The sequence below is a fragment of the Microcebus murinus genome, chromosome 2 (assembly GCF_040939455.1).
Source record: "Microcebus murinus isolate Inina chromosome 2, M.murinus_Inina_mat1.0, whole genome shotgun sequence".
Taxonomy (NCBI): domain Eukaryota; kingdom Metazoa; phylum Chordata; class Mammalia; order Primates; family Cheirogaleidae; genus Microcebus; species Microcebus murinus.
The window spans coordinates 103,398,022-103,416,077 of NC_134105.1; the positions used below are offsets into that span (position 1 = coordinate 103,398,022).

The following is an 18,056-nucleotide window of genomic DNA, read 5'->3' on the forward strand; positions in this document are numbered from 1 at the left end:
GGGAGCCTTGGGAGCCTCCTGAGGTGGGAGCCCTCAAGGGTGTCCCCAAGAAAAATATATTGAGCAAATTAAAGCATATGACAACAGAGACAAGAGTTGATTATGAAAGTGCCTACTTCCTGCAGGCACCGTGCTGGTGTTTTGTTGTGGTTTTTTTTCAGACAGGGTCTCACTCTGTCGCCCCAGCTAGAGTGCAGTGGCATCATCATAGCTCACTGCAACCTCAAACTCATGGGCTCAAGTGATCCTCCTGCCTCGGTCTCCTGAGTAGCTGGGACTACAGGCACATGCCACCATGCCCAAATAATTTCTATTTTTTGTAAAGATGGGGGGTCTCACTCTTGCTCAGGCTGGTTTCAAACTCCTGACCTCAAGAAATCCTCCTGCCTTGGCCTCCCAGAGTGCTAGGATTACTGGTGTGAGCCACCGCACCTGGCCCATGCTGGTGTCTTCACACTGCTGACTCAAACTTCACAGATTATCCCCATTTTAAAGATGAGCAAACTGACTCAGCTTATTATATAGTTTATCCAACTGGTGCCACAAATTATTAACTTTGATGGCCGGGTGCGGTGGCTCATGCCTGTAATCCTAGCACTCTGGGAGGCCGAGGTGGGCAGATAGCTCGAGGTCAGGAGTTCGAAACCAGCCTGAGCAAGAGCGAGACCCCGTCTCCTCTATAAATACAAAGAAATTAATTGGCCAACTAATACATATAGAAAAAATTTGCCGGGCATGGTGGCGCATGCCTGTAGTCCCAGCTACTTGGGAGGCTGAGGCAGCAGGATTGCTTGAGCCCAGGAGTTTGAGGTTGCTGTGAGCTAGGCTGCCGCCATGGCACTCACTCTAGCCTGGGCAACAAAGTGAGACTCTGTCTCAAAAAAAAAAAAATTATTAACTTTGAGCACGGAAGTTGAGCTCATGTTTGTTTCACTATAAAGTCTATACTCTTGGTCATAGTAAGCTCTAGTGCCTTCTTTATATGCCTGGCCCAATACCCCTATTCCTGGGCAACCACTTCAAAGAAAACCATTGTTTGGACAGAGATATGCTGGCTTTTTTGGTTAGAAAAAACAGAGTTTCCTTAACAATGGTGTATGAGCAAAGAGCTATTTGAGCTCCGTGGGGGCAGCCGTGCATGAGATGTCGTTTCTGCCTTCAGGGAGCTCCGGGGACAGCGGGCAGACAGGTGTTCATATGCAACCCTGACGCACGGCAGAGGGTGGCACAAGTAAGGGGGACATAAAGGGCTTTGGGAGGCCAGGCGTGATGGCTCACGCCTATAATCCTAGCACTCTGGGAGGCCAAGGCAGGAGGATTGCTCAAGGTCAGGAGTTCAAAACCAGCCTGAGCGAGACCCTGTCTCTGCTAAAAATAAAAAGAAATTAATTGGCCAACTAAAAACTATATATAGAGAAAATTAGTCAGGCATGGTGGCTCATGCCTGTAGTCCCAGCTACTCAGGAGGCTGAGGCAGAAGGATCGCTTGAGCCCAGGAGTTTGAGGTTGCTGTGAGCTAGGTTGATGCCAAGGCACTCTTGCTGGGCAACAGAGTGAGACTCTGTCTCAATAAAAAGGGCTTTGTTTGGGAGTTGAGAGAGAGAGAGAGAGAGGGAGGGAGGTGCTTGTAGAAGGCAGGGTTGAGGAGTAGGGTCGGCCTCCCATCTAAGCTGGTCTAGGGGTGTGATGGAGTTTACACAGGCAGACAGGAGGGACAGGAGGCGGAACCAAGGCCTGCCGAGGGTGCTGACCAGTAGCATGTGGGGTAGGAGGGCGGTGGGCCCGGGCAACAGCCAGACAGGCCGGTGAGGAGAGCAGACCCAGAGCCGAGGCCTTCACTGGCTGGCTGAGGAGATTGAAGGAGGAACATTGATGGTTTTAAGAGGGGCGGAGAGGACACAATCAAACCAGGGAGAACTCAGAGCCCCAGGGGCCAGCTAAGAGACCTCCAGGAGATTCCGAGCAAGCAGCAGCACAGGCTGAGGGCAGCAGGCTTGCCGGAAAGCAGCCGGAGTGGCAGTGCCGTGCGGCCTTGTTCTGACCCAGCCCACCTGAGACCAGGCACGTTCCCAGCGGTGGTGAGACTGGCTCAGTGCCAGAAGGAGAGCAGAGGTCCCCGCCCAGGAGCGGGGTCAGAGCCTTCTAACTGCGGGTGAGGAAGCGCACGCTATAGGCTGTGATCCCCTACTTGGTTCCAGCATGACTTCAGTGGTGAGGTCGCTGTGCACGAATCACACCCACTTTATGAGCATCAAACATAGCTCTACGACTGGGGACACACTTCAGGAGAGACGTGGCCCTGCCATCAGGGAGTTCACCTTCCAGTGAGAATCCCAGAGGAAGACACGGGCAGGCTAAGCTCAACAGAGCCTGGTGACTGGTTAGCCACAGCAGTCAGGGGAGATGGAGGAGTCCAAGCCTGCGCCTGAAACCATGTGTTTGATCGCCTTCCCCGGAGGATGTCCTTCAGTGCGAGGGAATGCAGTGGTTCCTCCTCAGTGGCTTTTATTTTTTTGAGATGGGGTCTTTTTTTTTTTTTTGAGACGGAGTCTTACTGTGTTGCCCAGGCTAGAGTGAGTGCCGCGGCATCAGCCTAGCTCACAGCAACCTCAAAGTCCTGGGCTCAAGCAATCCTGCTGCCTCAGCCTCCTGAGTAGCTGGGACTACAGGCATGTGCCACCATGCCCCGCTAATTTTTTCTATATATATTAGTTGGCCAATTAATTTCTTTCTATTTATAGTAGAGATGGGCTCTCGATCTTGCTCAGGCTGGTTTTGAACTCCTGACCTCGAGCAATTCGCCCACCTCGGCCTCCCATCCTGAGTGCTAGGATTACAGGCGTGAGCCACCACACCCAGCCTGAGATGGGGTCTTGCCATGTTGCCCAGGCTGGCCTACAACTCCTGGGCTCAAGTGATCCTCCTGCCTCAGCCTCCTGAATAGCTGGGATTGGCAATACCCACTCGGTTTTAGAGGCAGCCTTCCCTGCCTTCACAGGTAATGAGGGTCAAAGCTCTGGGTGGGTGTGAATCTGTCAAGTGTGGTACTAGAGGCCGGGCACAGTGACTCACGCCTGTAATCCTAGCACTCTGGGAGGCCGAGGCGGGTGGATTGCTTGAGGTCAGGAGTTCGAAACCAGCCTGAGCAAGAGCGAGACCCCGTCTCTACTATAAATAGAAAGAAATTAATTGGCCAACTAATATATATAGAAAAAATGAGCTGGGCATGGTGGCGCATGCCTGTAGTCCCAGCTACTCGGGAGGCTGAGGCAGGAGGATTGCTTGAGCCCAGGAGTCTGAGGTTGCTGTGAGCTAGGCTGATGCCATGGCACTCACTCTAGCCTGGGCAACAAAGCGAGATTTTGTCTCAAAAAAAAAAAAAAGAAAAAGTGTGGTACTAGAGTAAGAGGCCACTGATTGTTATTGTTAAGTTTAAACAACAAGGAGGCAGGGATGAGTGGACAAGTGGGGAGGGGACTGGTGGGTCTCATCTGTCCTCCAGGAGGGGTGCTGATCTGCTTTCCTGGCTCTGGGTATTTGGAGGAGCCGCAGGATTGTGACTTGGGAAGCCATGGGGTCCATCCCCCACCTCATGACAGGTTTGCACTGATGCCACTTAAAATGGGAGGCCCAGTGCCTCTGCTGGATTTAAAGTTCCTCCATACTATTTTTAAATGACATTTTTCTAAATTGAAAAATCGAGAATACCCCCGACTTTTGACACTCTATGTTATTATGAGAGTGTTAGCTCTTTTTATTTCAAGACATTCTCCCCACCTACCACTACAGGTTGAGCATCCCAAATCCAAAAATCCAAAATCTGAAACTTTTCGAGTGCTGATGTGACACTCAAAGGAAATGTTCATTGCATCATTTGGGATTTTTGGATTTGGGATGCTCAACTGTAAAGTGTAATGCAAATATTCCAAAATCCCCAAATATCTTGGAAAGCGAGCTACACATCTACTCACCATCAAATTGGTACTGGCTGACTAAAACTATGGTGCTCAAAAGACGGTAGTGTTCAACAGGGATTTGGGGGGAAACCCACATCTTAAGGATGTGGCGAGCATTGTGTGGGGGAAGGGATTACCTCTATCCCCTTTTAGGGAGAAGCAAAGATATACATTGTAACCAAAATGTCTAAAAAAGAAACTGTTATCGGGAGGTGGGCAGATGGAAGGGGGCAGGGGGAAGGGTATGTACTTACATGGTGGGTGGGGTGCGCTCCACCTGGAGGCTGGACACCCTTGAACCTCTGGCAAAGCAGGGTGGGGGAGGAGCAGGGGCAAGATATGTAACCCTAACAATATTTTTACCCCCATAATATGAGGTAATAATAAAAAATAAATAAATAAAAATTAACAATCCCCAAATATCTGAAATCTCAAACACTTCTGGTCCCAAGTATTTTGGATAAGGGATGCTCAACTGTACTAGTCTTTGCTAACTTTATCTGTGGTTATAATCTCAGAGTATTGCTATTATTTTTTTTTAATATTATGTAAATCTTATAATGATTTGTAGCATTAAGATTCTCTCTTTTTTTTTTTTTTTTTTTTTTTTTTGAGACAGAGTCTCACTCTGTTGCTCTGGTTAGAGTGCCGTGGCGTCAGCCTAGCTCACAGCAACCTCAAACTCCTGGGCTCAAGCGATCCTCCTGCCTCAGCCTCCCGAGTAGCTGGGACTACAGGCATGTGCCACCGTGCCCAGCTAATTTTTTCTATTTATTTTTAGTTGGCCAATTAATTTCTTTCTATTTTTAGTAGAGATGGGGTCTCGATCTTGCTCAGGCTGGTTTCGAGTGATCCTCCTGCCTTGGCCTCCCAGAGTACTAGGATTACAGGCATGAGCCAACATACCTGGCCTAACATTCTCTTGAAAATTTTTATTATTCCATTTTCGAAACAGCTTTATTGAGATGTAATTAGCATATAAGTGCACATATTTAAAATGTACAATTTGATGAGTTTTGACTTAACTTACAAATACATTTATGAAACCATCAGTCCCCATGGACATGGCCATCACCCTCAAAGATTCCTCATGTCCCCTTGTAGTCCCTCCTCCTGCCTTTCCCTGACTTGCCACCTCTGTCCCCAAGCAACTACTGATCTGCTTTCTGTCTCTATAGATTAGTTTGCCTTGTCAAGAATTTTTAATAAAGAACCATATAGAATACATTATTTTTTTGTATGGTTTCTTTCATTCAGCATAATTATTTTGAGATTAATCCACATTATTGCTGATATCAATAGTTTATTCCTTTTTATTACCCGTATGTGGTGTGAATGTACCACAGTTGTTCACCCATTCACCTGCCTATGGGTGTTTGGCTTGTTTCCAGCGTTTGGATACAACAAAGTAACTATAAATATTCAAGTTTAAATATTCAAATGTACAAGTCTGTGTATGGACACGTGCTTTCATTTCTCTTGGGTACATACCCTTTTAACTTTTTTTATTTTTATTTTTTGAGTAAGAATCTCACCCTGTTGCCTGAGCTAGAGTGCCCTAGCATCAGCCTAGCTCACAGCAACCTCAAACTCCTGGGCTCAAGCGATCCTTCTGCCTCAGCCTCCTGAGTAGGTGCGACTACAGGCATGAGCCACATGCCCAGCTAATTTCTTCTATATATATTTTTTAGTTTGGCAATTAATTTCTATTTTTAGTAGAGACGAGGTCTCGCTCAGGCTGGTTTTGAACTCCTGACCTTGAGCAATCCTCCCGCCTTGGCCTCCCAGAGTGCTAGGATTACAGGGGTGAGCCACCGCGCCCGGCCTCCCAAAGCCCTTTATGTCCCCCTTACTTGTGCCACCCTCTGCCGTGCGTCAGGGTTGCATATGAACACCTGTCTGCCCACTGTCCCCGGAGCTCCCTGAAGGCAGAAACGACATCTCATGCACGGCTGCCCCCACGGAGCTCAAATAGCTCTTTGCTCATACACCATTGTTAAGGAAACTCTGTTTTTTCTAACCAAAAAAGCCAGCATATCTCTGTCCAAACAATGGTTTTCTTTGAAGTGGTTGCCCAGGAATAGGGGTATCGGGCCAGGCATATAAAGAAGGCACTAGAGCTTACTATGACCAAGAGTATAGACTTTATAGTGAAACAAACATGAGCTCAACTTCCGTGCTCAAAGTTAATAATTTGTGGCGCCAGTTGGATAAACTATATAATAAGCTGAGTCAGTTTGCTCATCTTTAAAATGGGGATAATTTGTGAACTTTGAGTCAGAAGTGTGAAGACACCAGCATGCGCCAGGCATGGTGGCTCACACCAGTAATCCTAGCACTCTGGGAGGCCAAGGCAGGAGGATTTCTTGAGGTCAGGAGTTTGAAACCAGCCTGAGCAAGAGTGAGACCCCGTCTTTACAAAAAATAGAAATTATCCGGGCATGGTGGCATGTGCCTGTAGTCCCAGCTACTCAGGAGACCGAGGCAGGAGGATCACTTGAGCCCATGAGTTTGAGGTTGCAGTGAGCTATGATGATGCCACTGCACTCTAGCTGGGGCGACAGAGTGAGACCCTGTCTGAAAAAAAACCACAACAAAACACCAGCACGGTGCCTGCAGGAAATAGGCACTTTCATAATCAACTCTTGTCTCTGTTGTCATATGCTTTAATTTGCTCAATATATTTTTCTTGGGGACACCCTTGAGGGCTCCCACCTCAGGAGGCTCCCAAGGCTCCCACCTTGTCAGTGCTGGAACCCTGGCTCTCCCAGGCTACTCTCAGAGTTGCTGGCAGCGCCCTCACCCTCCACCCCCTTCACACTGCTTTATGCTGCTCCCAGGTTTCTGACCTTAAGACTTTACCTCCCACATTCACCAGACTTGGCCCCAGTGACATTTGGACATTTTCATGACTAGGACTGTTCACAAGCACCTGCTCCAGGCTCCAGAGGAGGATTCCAAGCAGCAGGACAACGTCCCTGGGACTGGGAGTCAGTACTTGCCTGGGCATGACAGGCCTGAAATCTCAGTCCTTCCCTGACTGACTTCAGGTTCCCAGGCACCTTGGGGTACACCTCTGCCTCTCACCTAGACTGACAGCTCTGTAAGGAGCAGGACTGTGACCTGTTCCTCCTTATGTCCCCAGTGTCTGGCACCCAGCCAGGGTGGTGGCAGCAGAGGATGAGGAGATTTGGGCAGGAATGTGCGAAGTTCAGTTTGGGCCACACTGGAACTGTAATTTCTTCGGTTGCCCCCTTATCTGTGAGAACTGACAGAATTTGTGTGAGGAGAATGAAGCCAGGGCCAGAGAGCTGGAGTGCTCAGGCTTGGTGAGGATGCAGGAAGCCATGGGACTTTGTACCACACCCCATCGGAATGTGGCAGAAGGGGCCCTGGGCAGGAGTCCAGTGGCCTGTGCTCAACTACTGACCCTTACTAACCCTCCAAACCTGGACAAGTTGTTCCCCTTCTCTGAGTTCTTGGCACCTGCTAAATACAGATGAAATGCCAGGTGTGGTGGCTCATGCCTGTAATCCTAGCACTCTGGAAAGCCAAGGGGGGAGGACTGCTTGAGGTCAGGAGTTCTAGACCAGCCTTAGCAATAGTGAGACCCCATCTCTACTCAAAATAGAAAATTTATCCAGGTATAGTGGTGAGCACCTGCAGTCCCAGCTCCTCAGGAGGCTGAGGCAGGAGGATCACTTGAGCCCAGGAGTTTGAGGTTGCTGTGAGGTATGATGATACCACGGCACTCTAGCCTGGGTGACAGAGTGAGACTCTTATCTCAAAAAAAAGAAAAATTCATGATGGAGACTCGGACTTTTGGGGGGAGGGGGGATATGGGCATTTATTGAAACCTTAAAATCTGTACCCCTATAATATGCCGAAATAAAAAAAAAATGCAGATGAGAATATTCTCCTTGCCATTTCTGTGAAGAATCTAGAGGAAATCTGGAAATTATAAAAGGCTATGTAAATAAAAGGGGCACTTGCTGGTGGCATTTTCTATGAATCACCAAGCCTTTCTTGGGGCCATCCAAAAAGGGTGAGACCCTCAAGCCCAGTCCCGCCTCTGACACACCAGGCCTCCTGCCTGCAAGGTGCAGGCACAGGTCAACGTCTATGGGATGCCTTTCAGCCCAGGTTGGCGGCGGAGCCAGGGCCCAAAGCCACCGTGACACCCCACCCCCTCTGAGCCCCACACAGACCATGTTGTCGTGGGGAAAATGAGAGATATCCAGCTTTGAGCGTATACTCCAAGGAGGTTTATTAGCATCCACACCAGGGAGCCTGAGTTCTTGCCCAGAACGAGAGGCCGAGTGTACCCAGACAGGGAGGCAAGGCCACACGGGCTGAGAAGCCCGGCACCCATGGAAACGGTGACATTTCTGCTTCAAGCAAAGCCAATTCCTGTGCCTTTTAAAGTCTCTTTCTGAAGAGGTAGGGCTATGCTCCCCCCATAGAGAAAACGAGGTCCCCAGAGGTCTCCTGACCCGCTCGACATCCACCGGGCCCCCAGAAATCTAGACCCAGGGCCTCTGTCTGCTCCCCAACCTCAGCCAGGATCAGGGACCTCCTGCAGGGTCAGCCCCATCCCCACCCCTGCAGCCCCTGGTTCATCCTAGAGCCCAACGACTACAATCTGGAGCGGATAAATTCCAGGAGGCTCTCCAACTGCTCCTCCAGGCGCTGCGCATCTCCGTGGTTCTCGATGACCCAGTCAAAGCCTCCAAAGTTGTCCAGGCCACATTCTGACTCAGCATCATCCACCCCTGTGGAGGAGGCACAGCAAGGTCAGGCCCCAGCCCTCCAGACGGACACCGGGCGCAGAGGCCCGCTGGCCCCGCATGAAGCGAGCCCTCCCCGGCCTCTCCTCTGCTACCCCTGAGCCACGCTCCACCCACCCCGAAGGCACCTCCCCACCCCAGCCCACAGCCTCCTGAGCCCCCAGATGGCCCCTGTTGACTTAACCCTTCATTCGCCACTGCCTCCAGAGGGTGGATTGGGTTATTCGAAACTACACACAACCCAAAAGGGCACTGCAATTTCATTTTATGTCAAGCTGGTTGTGTCCATTTTGCCTGACTCAATCCTCTTGGGAGGCGGTGTGTGCCAGGGTTGGGAGCACAGGGTTGAGGGGCCAGCTCCTGCTCTCACTCTGTGACCTTGGGAAAGAGACTTGACCTTCCCAGGCCAGCGCCTCATCTGACCACGGCTGTGTTAATAGCAGCATCCACCAGGCGGATCTGTGGTGGTGACAAGGGGAGATGACGTGTATAGAGTGCTCAGCACAGGCCTGGCCTGGGTGTGGGCCCCAGAGACGAGCAGCCATTCATAGTGGCCACCCCCATTGCATCTGAACTTCTCCAGGTCACAGTGACCTGGCACAAGACGGAGGCCTGAGCTGTGCCTCTGAATTGCCCACAGAGCAGATCCTGGACTTGCACCATGGAAGCTCCTAGTAGAGCTTCCTCCGCCGCCCCTGCTACTATGGTAATCAAACAGGAGTGAGATTTGTCATGTTAGGCTTGCCCTATGACCACTGTCACTTCCCCCCAGCCTGGGGAGCAAAGGTGAAGGGCCGTGGGGGTGAGTCCCAGCCAGACCTCCAGAGAAGCCCACTGGCCTTGAGAAGACAGCCCAGTTCCACCACCCCACTTCCTAACCTAGAGGCCTCAGCTTCTACTTTATAATCCCTCACTCACTTCCCCAGGCCTGCAGGGGAGAGAGCAGGAGACCTGGAGCACAGGGGGGTAGCCTGTGCCCTGCACATGGGGTGACTGGCCTGTGTGCCGAGCCCTGGGGACAGAAGTCATGAGTAGCTCACCTGGCGTGAACACCCAGCCCCGCTGCTGTCGGCTCTGCTCCAAAGCTACCACGCGGACTGTCTGCGCCACGGCCCCATAGGCCTCCCGAAACCACTGGATGTCGGACACCCTCCGCGTGTCACTCACCAGCTGCAGGGAAGGGACACAGACAGGTGACCAACATGACAGGGTGCTGGAGGTGAGGGAAAGTGGGGACTACAGAACCCAGAGCAGTGGCGGGGCTCCACCTCCACGACCACGAGCAAGTCAGCCGCAGGGACGGGAGTGGCGGCCTCCTCTTTCACAGATCCATTCACACACCGAGCACGCTGCTGAGGGCTGGTTACAGGTCACACGGTGCTGCTGGCATGTTCACTCACCCAGGTACTGAGCAAGTGCTACAGCAGCACCTGCTGTGCCGGGACACTGTCCTGGGTGCTGAGGCTAGAGCGGTGAACAAAACAGACCTTGCGCCTGCCCTCGCGGGGCTTGCAGTCCGGAGGAGAGACAGGTGCTGAGCAAGCAGCGTCCCAACCAACCGGGTGATCACAGGGCGTATCAACGTCTCAACTTCCAACACAGATGAAACGCAACTCCTGATTTTCTCTCCAATCCTTTTCCACCCTCTACTTCCCTGTCTCAGAAAATGACAATTCTACTGGTCTAGCTGCTCAGAACAAAATCCCTGGTAGGGTCTCTCACAACCCATAGTCAACCCATAAGCGAATCCTATTCGCTTTACCTTCAAAATAGGTGCAAAATCAACCCCTTCTGTCCACTCCACGACCACCCTGCACCCCAGCCACACTCACCTGTGTTACAGAAACATCCTCCGCCCAGCCTCTCTGCTCCTGCCTCCCCCCAGCAGCCAGGGCGAGACTTTCAAATCTTAGATCTCGTCTCACCTCTGCCCGAAACCCTCCAATGACTCCCTGTCTCACTCCCAAAGACCCTACGTGATCTGACGCCACCCACTCTGGCCCCTGGCTCATCCTCCAACACAGCAGGCACACTCCCTGCTGCAGGTCTTTGCACTCTCTGCTCTTTCTGGAAAGCTACTTCCCAAATAGCTGTTCCCTTGCTAAGGTTCACTACCTTATTTTCTTCAGGTCTTGCTCAAATGTCGTCATATCGGTGAGGCCTTACCTGACACCCTTAATAAAACAGCAACCCCTCTCCAGCCCTCCTCATACCCAGGCCTGCTTTATTTTACTCCTTAGTATTTATCTCCACCTGACATACCCCATATTTATTTTGTGCCTCTCTCTCCCCACCCCCATCTGTAACGTGAGCTCCCTGAAGGCAGAGAGACTTATAGCATTTCTGCACCAATGTATCGTCAGCACCCAGAACCATGCCTAGCATAAGTAGAGACTCAATATTCACTGCCCAAATGAATGAGGAAGGAAAAGGGTAGGGTGCTGTGGGAGCACCTGCCGGGGAGCACCAGTTAAGATGCTGGTATCAGGGAAGGCTTCCCTGTGGAGGTGTCATGTAAACTGAGCTGGAGCTAACTAGGGAAAGAGGGAAAGAAAAGGCAGTCCAGACAGGTGGAAGGGCATGTGCAAAGGCCCTGATTCTGGAAGGACCTTGATTATTTGAGGGACCAGAGAGAAGTCCACTGTAGCTGCAGCTCAAGGAGAAAGGAAGCTAAAAGGGTAGCAGGAGCTGGATCAGATAAGGCCCAGAAGTTCACGTTAAGGATGGTGATCTTGTTCATGATAAAAATGGGAAGCCACTGAAGTGTTCTAAACAGAAGAGCAACATGACTTAGTTTATGTTTTTAAAAGGTCCCTCCGGCTGCTGTGTAATAAATGGATCATAGAAAGCAAGAGCCAAAGCCAGAGACCAGGGCGTAGACTACTGCCATTGCCCAAGCGAGAGATGGTGGAGGCTTGGACCAGGCAGGGGGGTGGCAGTGGAGACAGAGATGAACACAGCGGAGAGCTGGGGAAACAGGTGTTCTTCATGCTGCCATGGCGCCCCCTTACCCAGATAGGCTGGGAGACGCCCTCCACAATCTTCCTGCAGAAGAAGCCTGGGTCGGCCTGGCGTTTCTCCTCCCCCCAGCGGATCATGTCCTTCCGATAGGCCTCCTTGTAGGTGCTGGCGTCCAGGAGTCTCTGGAAGTTCAAGCCGTGTTCCTGCCCGAAGCACATCACATCTGTGTCACCGGCCTCTCAACCTCAGTGCTCTCTCCTAAAACAGTGGAACAGCCATGCCCGCCCTCACCTGCCTCCCCCAGAGCAGATGCAAGATTTTGGCCAGGACAAAGGTCTGCCTGGGAAAGGGCCCTAGCAACTAAGAAAGCCTCAGCACAGGCAGATGGAAGAAAGGTCTTGGGATAATCCAGAAATTGTTTCAATTTGTCTTTGAAATGTGTGATGTGGTTTTCTCTTTTACAATTTTACCTTCCCAATTATTTCTGGCTTAAAACTAATCCTGAAATTAGTTTGCATCCCCTGGGCACAGGCTTAGCCTTCAACTAAAGTGGGAAATCTGAAAAAAAACAAAAAAAACCTGCATTCCATGACCTCCCACTACCCCTCCTGGCATTATTTGCTCCCTTCCCAAATCCCAGGGAGAGCATACGTCTCCCTCTCTCCCCATCACACCTTTCCCATCCCCAGATCCCTGGCGCCTTTGCAAGCCTCCCACATCCAGAGGACCCCTCAGGCAGGAGGAGCTGCTCTGACCACCCTGGAGAGCTGCTTCCAGACCTGGCCTCCCCTTCTCTAGGGACACTGACAGGCAGAGGGGTCCAGCCAGAGAGCCTCAGGAGGGAACAGGTCTGAAAAACACGACCCAGTTCAAGTTCTGGCTCCCCCACTAACTCACTGCAGCAAGACATCCTCCCTTGGGCTCCCACTTTAATCGCCCACCTGCCCTCCTTGTTCCGAGGTGAGGTCAGCAGCCACCTCCCGCTTGTGAAGCTGTTTCCCTCCAGGAGCACTGTGATCTGCTTGTCAGTTACATTTCCCATTGTAACCTAAGAAATCAATGCACTAACATTTCATTTTGGTTTTGTTTTTAATGGGAGTGGGGGATGGAGTGGTGTTGGACTTCCAAACAGCAAGGGCAGTCTGGACTATCACAGTCCCTCGGAGGTTTTAAAAATATTTAATACAAACTCCTGCCCCTCTGCCTCCCCTGACCCCGGTCTAGCTCAGTCGGTCTGGAGTAGGGCCTAAGGCGGGAACTCTGGAAGTAGATCACTGGTTTGGAAACTGCTCCTTGCAGGCCTTCCAAAGTACGTGGGCCCCACTGGGGAAGGCGGAGTGCCTCCTCCTTGCCCTCTTCCCCCCTCCCCCCACAATCAGAGTCTCTCCCAGTCTGTCTCCCAGATACAAGGAACTCCTGCATCCAATTTCACATGGGACAGGATCTCACTAAAAAAAAGTTGAAAACCACTGAACCTCATGTCTCCACCATCCCTCAGGCTACCACCCTATGAACGAGTCTGTTAGCTGGTGAGAGAAGACTCAGTGCTTCCCACGGAGGCAGGGCTGCCATACAGAAGGGGGGACAAATTCATCGTATGTGGCTCCAGAGGCCTCTTGGGTGCACCTAGAGGCCAAGGGCAGAAACATGGGCAAGCAGGGGGCTGTCACTGTGTGGGCAGCTGACCTTGCCTTCCAGGTTCCTTTCCTGAAATCTGAGATTCTGAGAGTTCCTATATGCTCATTTTTAAAACTCCTATCTTAACAATCCTAATTTTTTTTTTTTTTTGAGACAGAGTCTCACTCTGTTGCCCGGACTAGAGTGCCATGGCATCAGCCTAGCCCACAGCAACCTCAAACTCCTGGGCTCAAGCAATCTTCCCGCCTTGGCCTCCCAGAGTGCTAGGATTACAGGTGTGAGCCATCCCCACCCCCGGGCCGACAATCCTATATTTTTTTAAATATCATGGTTCAAAATTCAAAAGATACACAGTTCATTTATAGTAAAAATCTCTCTCACCACTGTCCCCTCCCTGAAGGCAAGCAGGGTACCATCACTCACGTATCCTCCCAGGGCAGTGCAGACACACAGCCGAGCACCTGTGACGGTGCTTAACACAACGCAGGCACCCCAGAAGTATCTGCTGAATAGCTGAATATATCAGCAAATATATTTATGATTCTCGGTCACAAAGTCCTTCTGGATTTCCTCTTCAGTTTTAGACAAACGTAGCATTGTTCTACATGTTGGGTTTTCTTATAAATTGTCTTGACGACCCATGTGACTACATTTCTAAGGGGATAATTCTAGGGGTGGTGTCAGGCCAGCTGAGGGGCGGGGGTGATGTGAGGCATCTTATGTTTTGAGTAAGGGGACATCCCTGCCAATCACATGGCATCAGAGATGCCAACTTGAGCGGCTACAGCCTTTCCCAGACACACCTTCTCGAACATCTCTGGGGAAGTGGCCTAAAATAAATAAGGCTATTAGGAAAGAAGCTTAAGCTGAAAATGCACCCCCGCCAAAGGGTACACTCAGAGAAAACCAAGAGCTGGCCGCCACCCTGCTAGCAGAGGTCATGAGGACCATGCCAGTGACTCAAGCAGCAGCCCCAGCTCCAAAGCCCAAGAGCTGGCTCCTCCCAACACACCAGGTGCCACAGAGCCACCGCCTACCTGAGCATACTGCTCCTTGAGTGGACCGGAGAGCCGGAGGACAGCACAGGCATCAGCTCCAAGTCTGTGGGACAGGGAGATCAGAATCAAATTAACCTAGAGCTTCCAGAAGTTTCCAGGTCCCAGAAGAAGAGTCCAGAGGCCTGGGTTGAAGTCCCATTTCTGCTAGTGGTATTACATAACCTTGGGAGGTCTCAACGACCCTGATGCAATTTCCTCATTGGAAAACAGGGATAACACTGTTCTGTCTCCCACGCAAGAGTATTATGAAACTCACATGATGATAATAGAGCCTTGGAACTAACAGGTAAAACCTATAAAATGGTAATTACAGTAGGAACATCCAGGCCTGGCAATATTCTGGCTAGGTTAGGTTACTGCTGGGACCCTGAACTAATTCTCTCACAGCCAAGGTATCTCAGTCTCAACTGACTTGGTCACAACATATTATAAATAATTCATTCATTCAGTTGTTCAATTTATTTAACCAACCATTTATTGGGTACTATATTTGGATCCAGGTGATAGAATTGTGAATAAGACACATGATTCCTACCCTGGCCTTGAGATGCTCACAGACACACTTAATGACATAGTGCGATAAGTGTTCTTATTTTCATATTTCAGATGATGAAACTCAAGTTGAGCAAGGAGGGCTGATTTGCCCAAAGCAAGACTGGAAGTAATGAAGCCAGTACTGGTAAAACAAAAACAGCCAACTCTTAGTTCCCGCACCTTTACTAGGTGCCAATAAGTGTTCTAAGCCCTTCACATGCATTTAATCCTTATAACCACCTTATTATCATCCCCATTTTACAGATGACAAAACTGAGGCACAGAGTGCATAAGAAACACACTAATAAATGGTGAACCAGGATTGGAATCCCAGCAGTCTAATTCCAGGGCCTGTGACCACTATTTGACTTCTGTGTTTGGGGATAAGGAGAGATGGCAACTGAGGAAAAAGTAGTGAGATACTTGCTGGTGAAAGACTCAGAGGGTGACCTCTGCCCTGGGCTCCACCACAATATCTTAGAACCCCTACGGTACTCAAAATCAGCCTCCTAGGACCCCAACCCCACTGGCCTTCCCGAGGCCCACTCCACTTCCTGCCCCTCCTGCGCTCCCCCAGCTCCTGTCCCAGCAGAAACGGTCCCCCGCGGAGTATCTCGCTGTGACAGTAAACACTGTGGGAAAGGCATTACTGCTATGTGGGGGCCAGCGAGGTAAAGCAAAGAGAAACCAGCCTGGAAGCCAAAGCTGAATTTGAATCCTGGATTTGCCACTTACTTTGTGTCCCTGGCAAGACTTTGTTTGTTTGTTTGACTTTTCAGAGGTCTTTTCAGTTTCTTCCTCTGTGAAATGCAGACACTAAAGAGGTCATGAGGATTAAATGACATATACACACAGTGCCTGGCACAAAATAAAGGCAAACCCCAACTATTAGGTGGTGGGTCGGGGCAAGGATCCTGACGTTGGAACCCCTTGTGAGAATTAGGAATGGTGTGCGCAAAGTGCGTGAGTAGAAACTGTTGTTAGTGCCTCTTAGAGAGAGAGACCTACAGCTCAGGGGTCTTTGGAGAGGTGCCCGCCTGGTTCTTCGAAGTGGGCGTGTGTAGATGGCTGTTTTAGAGGATGCTGACAATCTTCCACCTTCCCTGGCTCAGGGCTCATCCTGCCCTGCAGCCGGGGCAGCCCTACTCCAAAGCGCTCTCCATCACACTCAAGCGCACCCCTGTGTCCCGTGACGCGGAGAGCTCCCCGTCCTCCTGCCCCGCCCCGCGGCCACCTGCTCTGCAGCGCCTCGGTCACGAAGTCCTTCCCGGATTTCCTCTTCCCGCTGAACAGCAGCACCAGCCGCGGGGCGCCTCCCAGCGGGGCCATGTGGCGGGCCAAGCTTTCCGACCCCTGACGCTGACACTTCTCCCTACCCTTAAAATCGCACCACTGCGCGCGAAGCGGACGCGGCCACTACGGGGAGCGGCGACGAGCGCTGCCGCCCCCTCTGCCGCATCGCTGCCGAGAGGACTGACAGCCCGCGGGTGCACACTTTAACTCGCGTCTCGAGAAATACGGCCGGCTAAAGGGAGAGAACTGTGAACAGCAAGGAGGTTTATCCCCGGCGCGGCCTCCCCTAGGGCAGCTCCCCCACCAGGACGCACTTGGGACGGCCCAACCCCGCCCGGACCTCGGCGTCACGGCCCAGCCTTCTCAACTGACACCGGGGACGAATTGGACGCAACTGCTCTCCCCTAAGGGGGATGACGTCTTACGACTTCCTGAGATGAACCTTACGGTCCCGTCCACACAGCCCTACAACAGTGTGAAAAGATAATGTGGACGTGATAGTGTCGAATATGTTTCCAAAACTGCCTTCTTATTTGTGCATTGTAATGCCTGTGCTAAAGCAAGTCTGTATCTTCCCCACAGTGAAAGTGGGTCTTTCTGGAGGTGGAACGAGGCAACGACACAAAGGGGCGTGTCTGGTGGCGTCATACTGGGGAGGAGCTTAGTCGAACACGCGCTTTTTTGTTGTTAAGCAGGTTTTACAGCTGGAGAAGGCACTGCAGTTTGACCCTTTGAACAAACCCTGGGAGAAGCCTTTCCTCCCTTTTCTAGCCGCAGCCCCCTCCCCAAATGTTTTCGGAAGTTAGAGAGCTTGGAATGGCTGGGTGACATCAATAGTATAGGTTAGAAGGGGGCTTTGAAGCCACCCTGATGAGATTGCCTAGTTTTATCCGGAGTGCAGCTCCCAGCCAGGAGTTATAGAGGCGGAATAAGTGGTGGTGATCTGTCCCTTCCCTGAATTCCCAGTTCTGCCTCTGCCCACAACAGCTGACACCCAGTCCCAGTTGAGTAAGAGGAGTTGTTTTTAGCTATGACTTGCTGTTCTGCATTTTTCTGAGCTTGTCCAAACAGAGCCTGCAACCCATTACTGCCCCCATTCTACAGGCTATAAAGTCACCTAAAGAGAAAAAGTGTAGTGTGAAGACTTAGTTTGAGACAAACCATTAACCTCCTGAATAATGAAATGAAGCAGGGAAGAATGGTCAGGTGCAAACAACAACAACAACAACAAACAAAAACAGACTTCAGAAGGCTCTCTTTTGGCCAGGGTGTGGTGGCTCAGGCTTTTAATCCTTGCACTCTGGGGGGCAGAGGCTGGAGGATTGCTTGACGTCAGGAGTTTGAGACCAGCCTGAGCAAGAGCGAGATCCCAGCTCTACTAAAAAATAGAAAGAAATTAGCTGGACAACTAATATATATATATAGATAGATATAGATATTAAAAAATTAGGCTGGGTGCGGTGGCTCACGCCTGTAATCCTAGCACTCTGGGAGACCAAGGCAGACGGATCCTTTGAGCTCAGGAGTTCAAGACCAGCCTGGGCAAGAGCAAAAGCCCGTCTCTACTAAAAATAGAAATAAAATTACTTGAACAGCTAAAAATAAATAGAAAAGATTGGCCGGGCATGGTGGCATATGCCTATAGTCTCAGCTACTCAGGAGACTGAGGCAGAAGGGTCGCTTGAGCCCAGGAGTTTGAGGTTGCTGTGAGCTAGGCTGACGCCACGACACTCTAGCCAGGCAACAGAATGAGACTATGTCTAAAAGAAAGAAAGAAAGAAGAAAGAAAGAAAGAAAGAAAGAAAGAAAGAAAGAAAGAAAGAAAGAAA

The 18,056-nt window shown here is 50.8% G+C and overlaps 1 protein-coding gene across 3 annotated transcripts; it reads right to left on the reverse strand.

Moving 5' to 3' along the window:
- Nucleotides 1-8,198: 8,198 nt before the first annotated feature.
- On the reverse strand, nt 8,199-16,975 carry PMVK (phosphomevalonate kinase). 3 transcript variants are annotated; one of them, XM_012767926.3, is made up of 5 exons: nt 16,169-16,975; nt 14,380-14,443; nt 11,755-11,907; nt 9,784-9,913; nt 8,199-8,728 (listed from the first exon to the last, which is right to left on the reverse strand). In XM_012767926.3, the coding sequence occupies exons 1-5, from the start codon at nt 16,261-16,263 to the stop codon at nt 8,592-8,594; spliced, it is 579 nt and encodes a 192-aa protein (XP_012623380.1). In that variant the 5' UTR covers nt 16,264-16,975; the 3' UTR covers nt 8,199-8,591. The 3 variants fall into 3 exon arrangements, with proteins under 3 accessions (XP_012623380.1, XP_012623379.2, XP_020140910.1); XM_012767925.2 differs by lacking the exon at nt 16,169-16,975 and adding an exon at nt 15,670-15,693; XM_020285321.2 differs by lacking the exons at nt 14,380-14,443; nt 16,169-16,975 and adding an exon at nt 12,646-12,752.
- Between the last annotated feature and the right edge of the window lie 1,081 nt (nt 16,976-18,056).

Coding starts and splice junctions, on each gene's coding strand:
- PMVK (XM_012767926.3), bottom strand. CDS start 16,263: ATGGCCCCGCTGGGAGGCGCCCCGCGGCTGGTGCTGCTGTTCAGCGGG. Junction 9,914..11,754: donor GCGTCTCCCAGCCTATCTGG/GTAAGGGGGCGC, acceptor CCTTCCCTGCAG/CTGGTGAGTGACACGCGGAG. Junction 8,729..9,783: donor GGGCTGGGTGTTCACGCCAG/GTGAGCTACTCA, acceptor CCTCCTCCACAG/GGGTGGATGATGCTGAGTCA.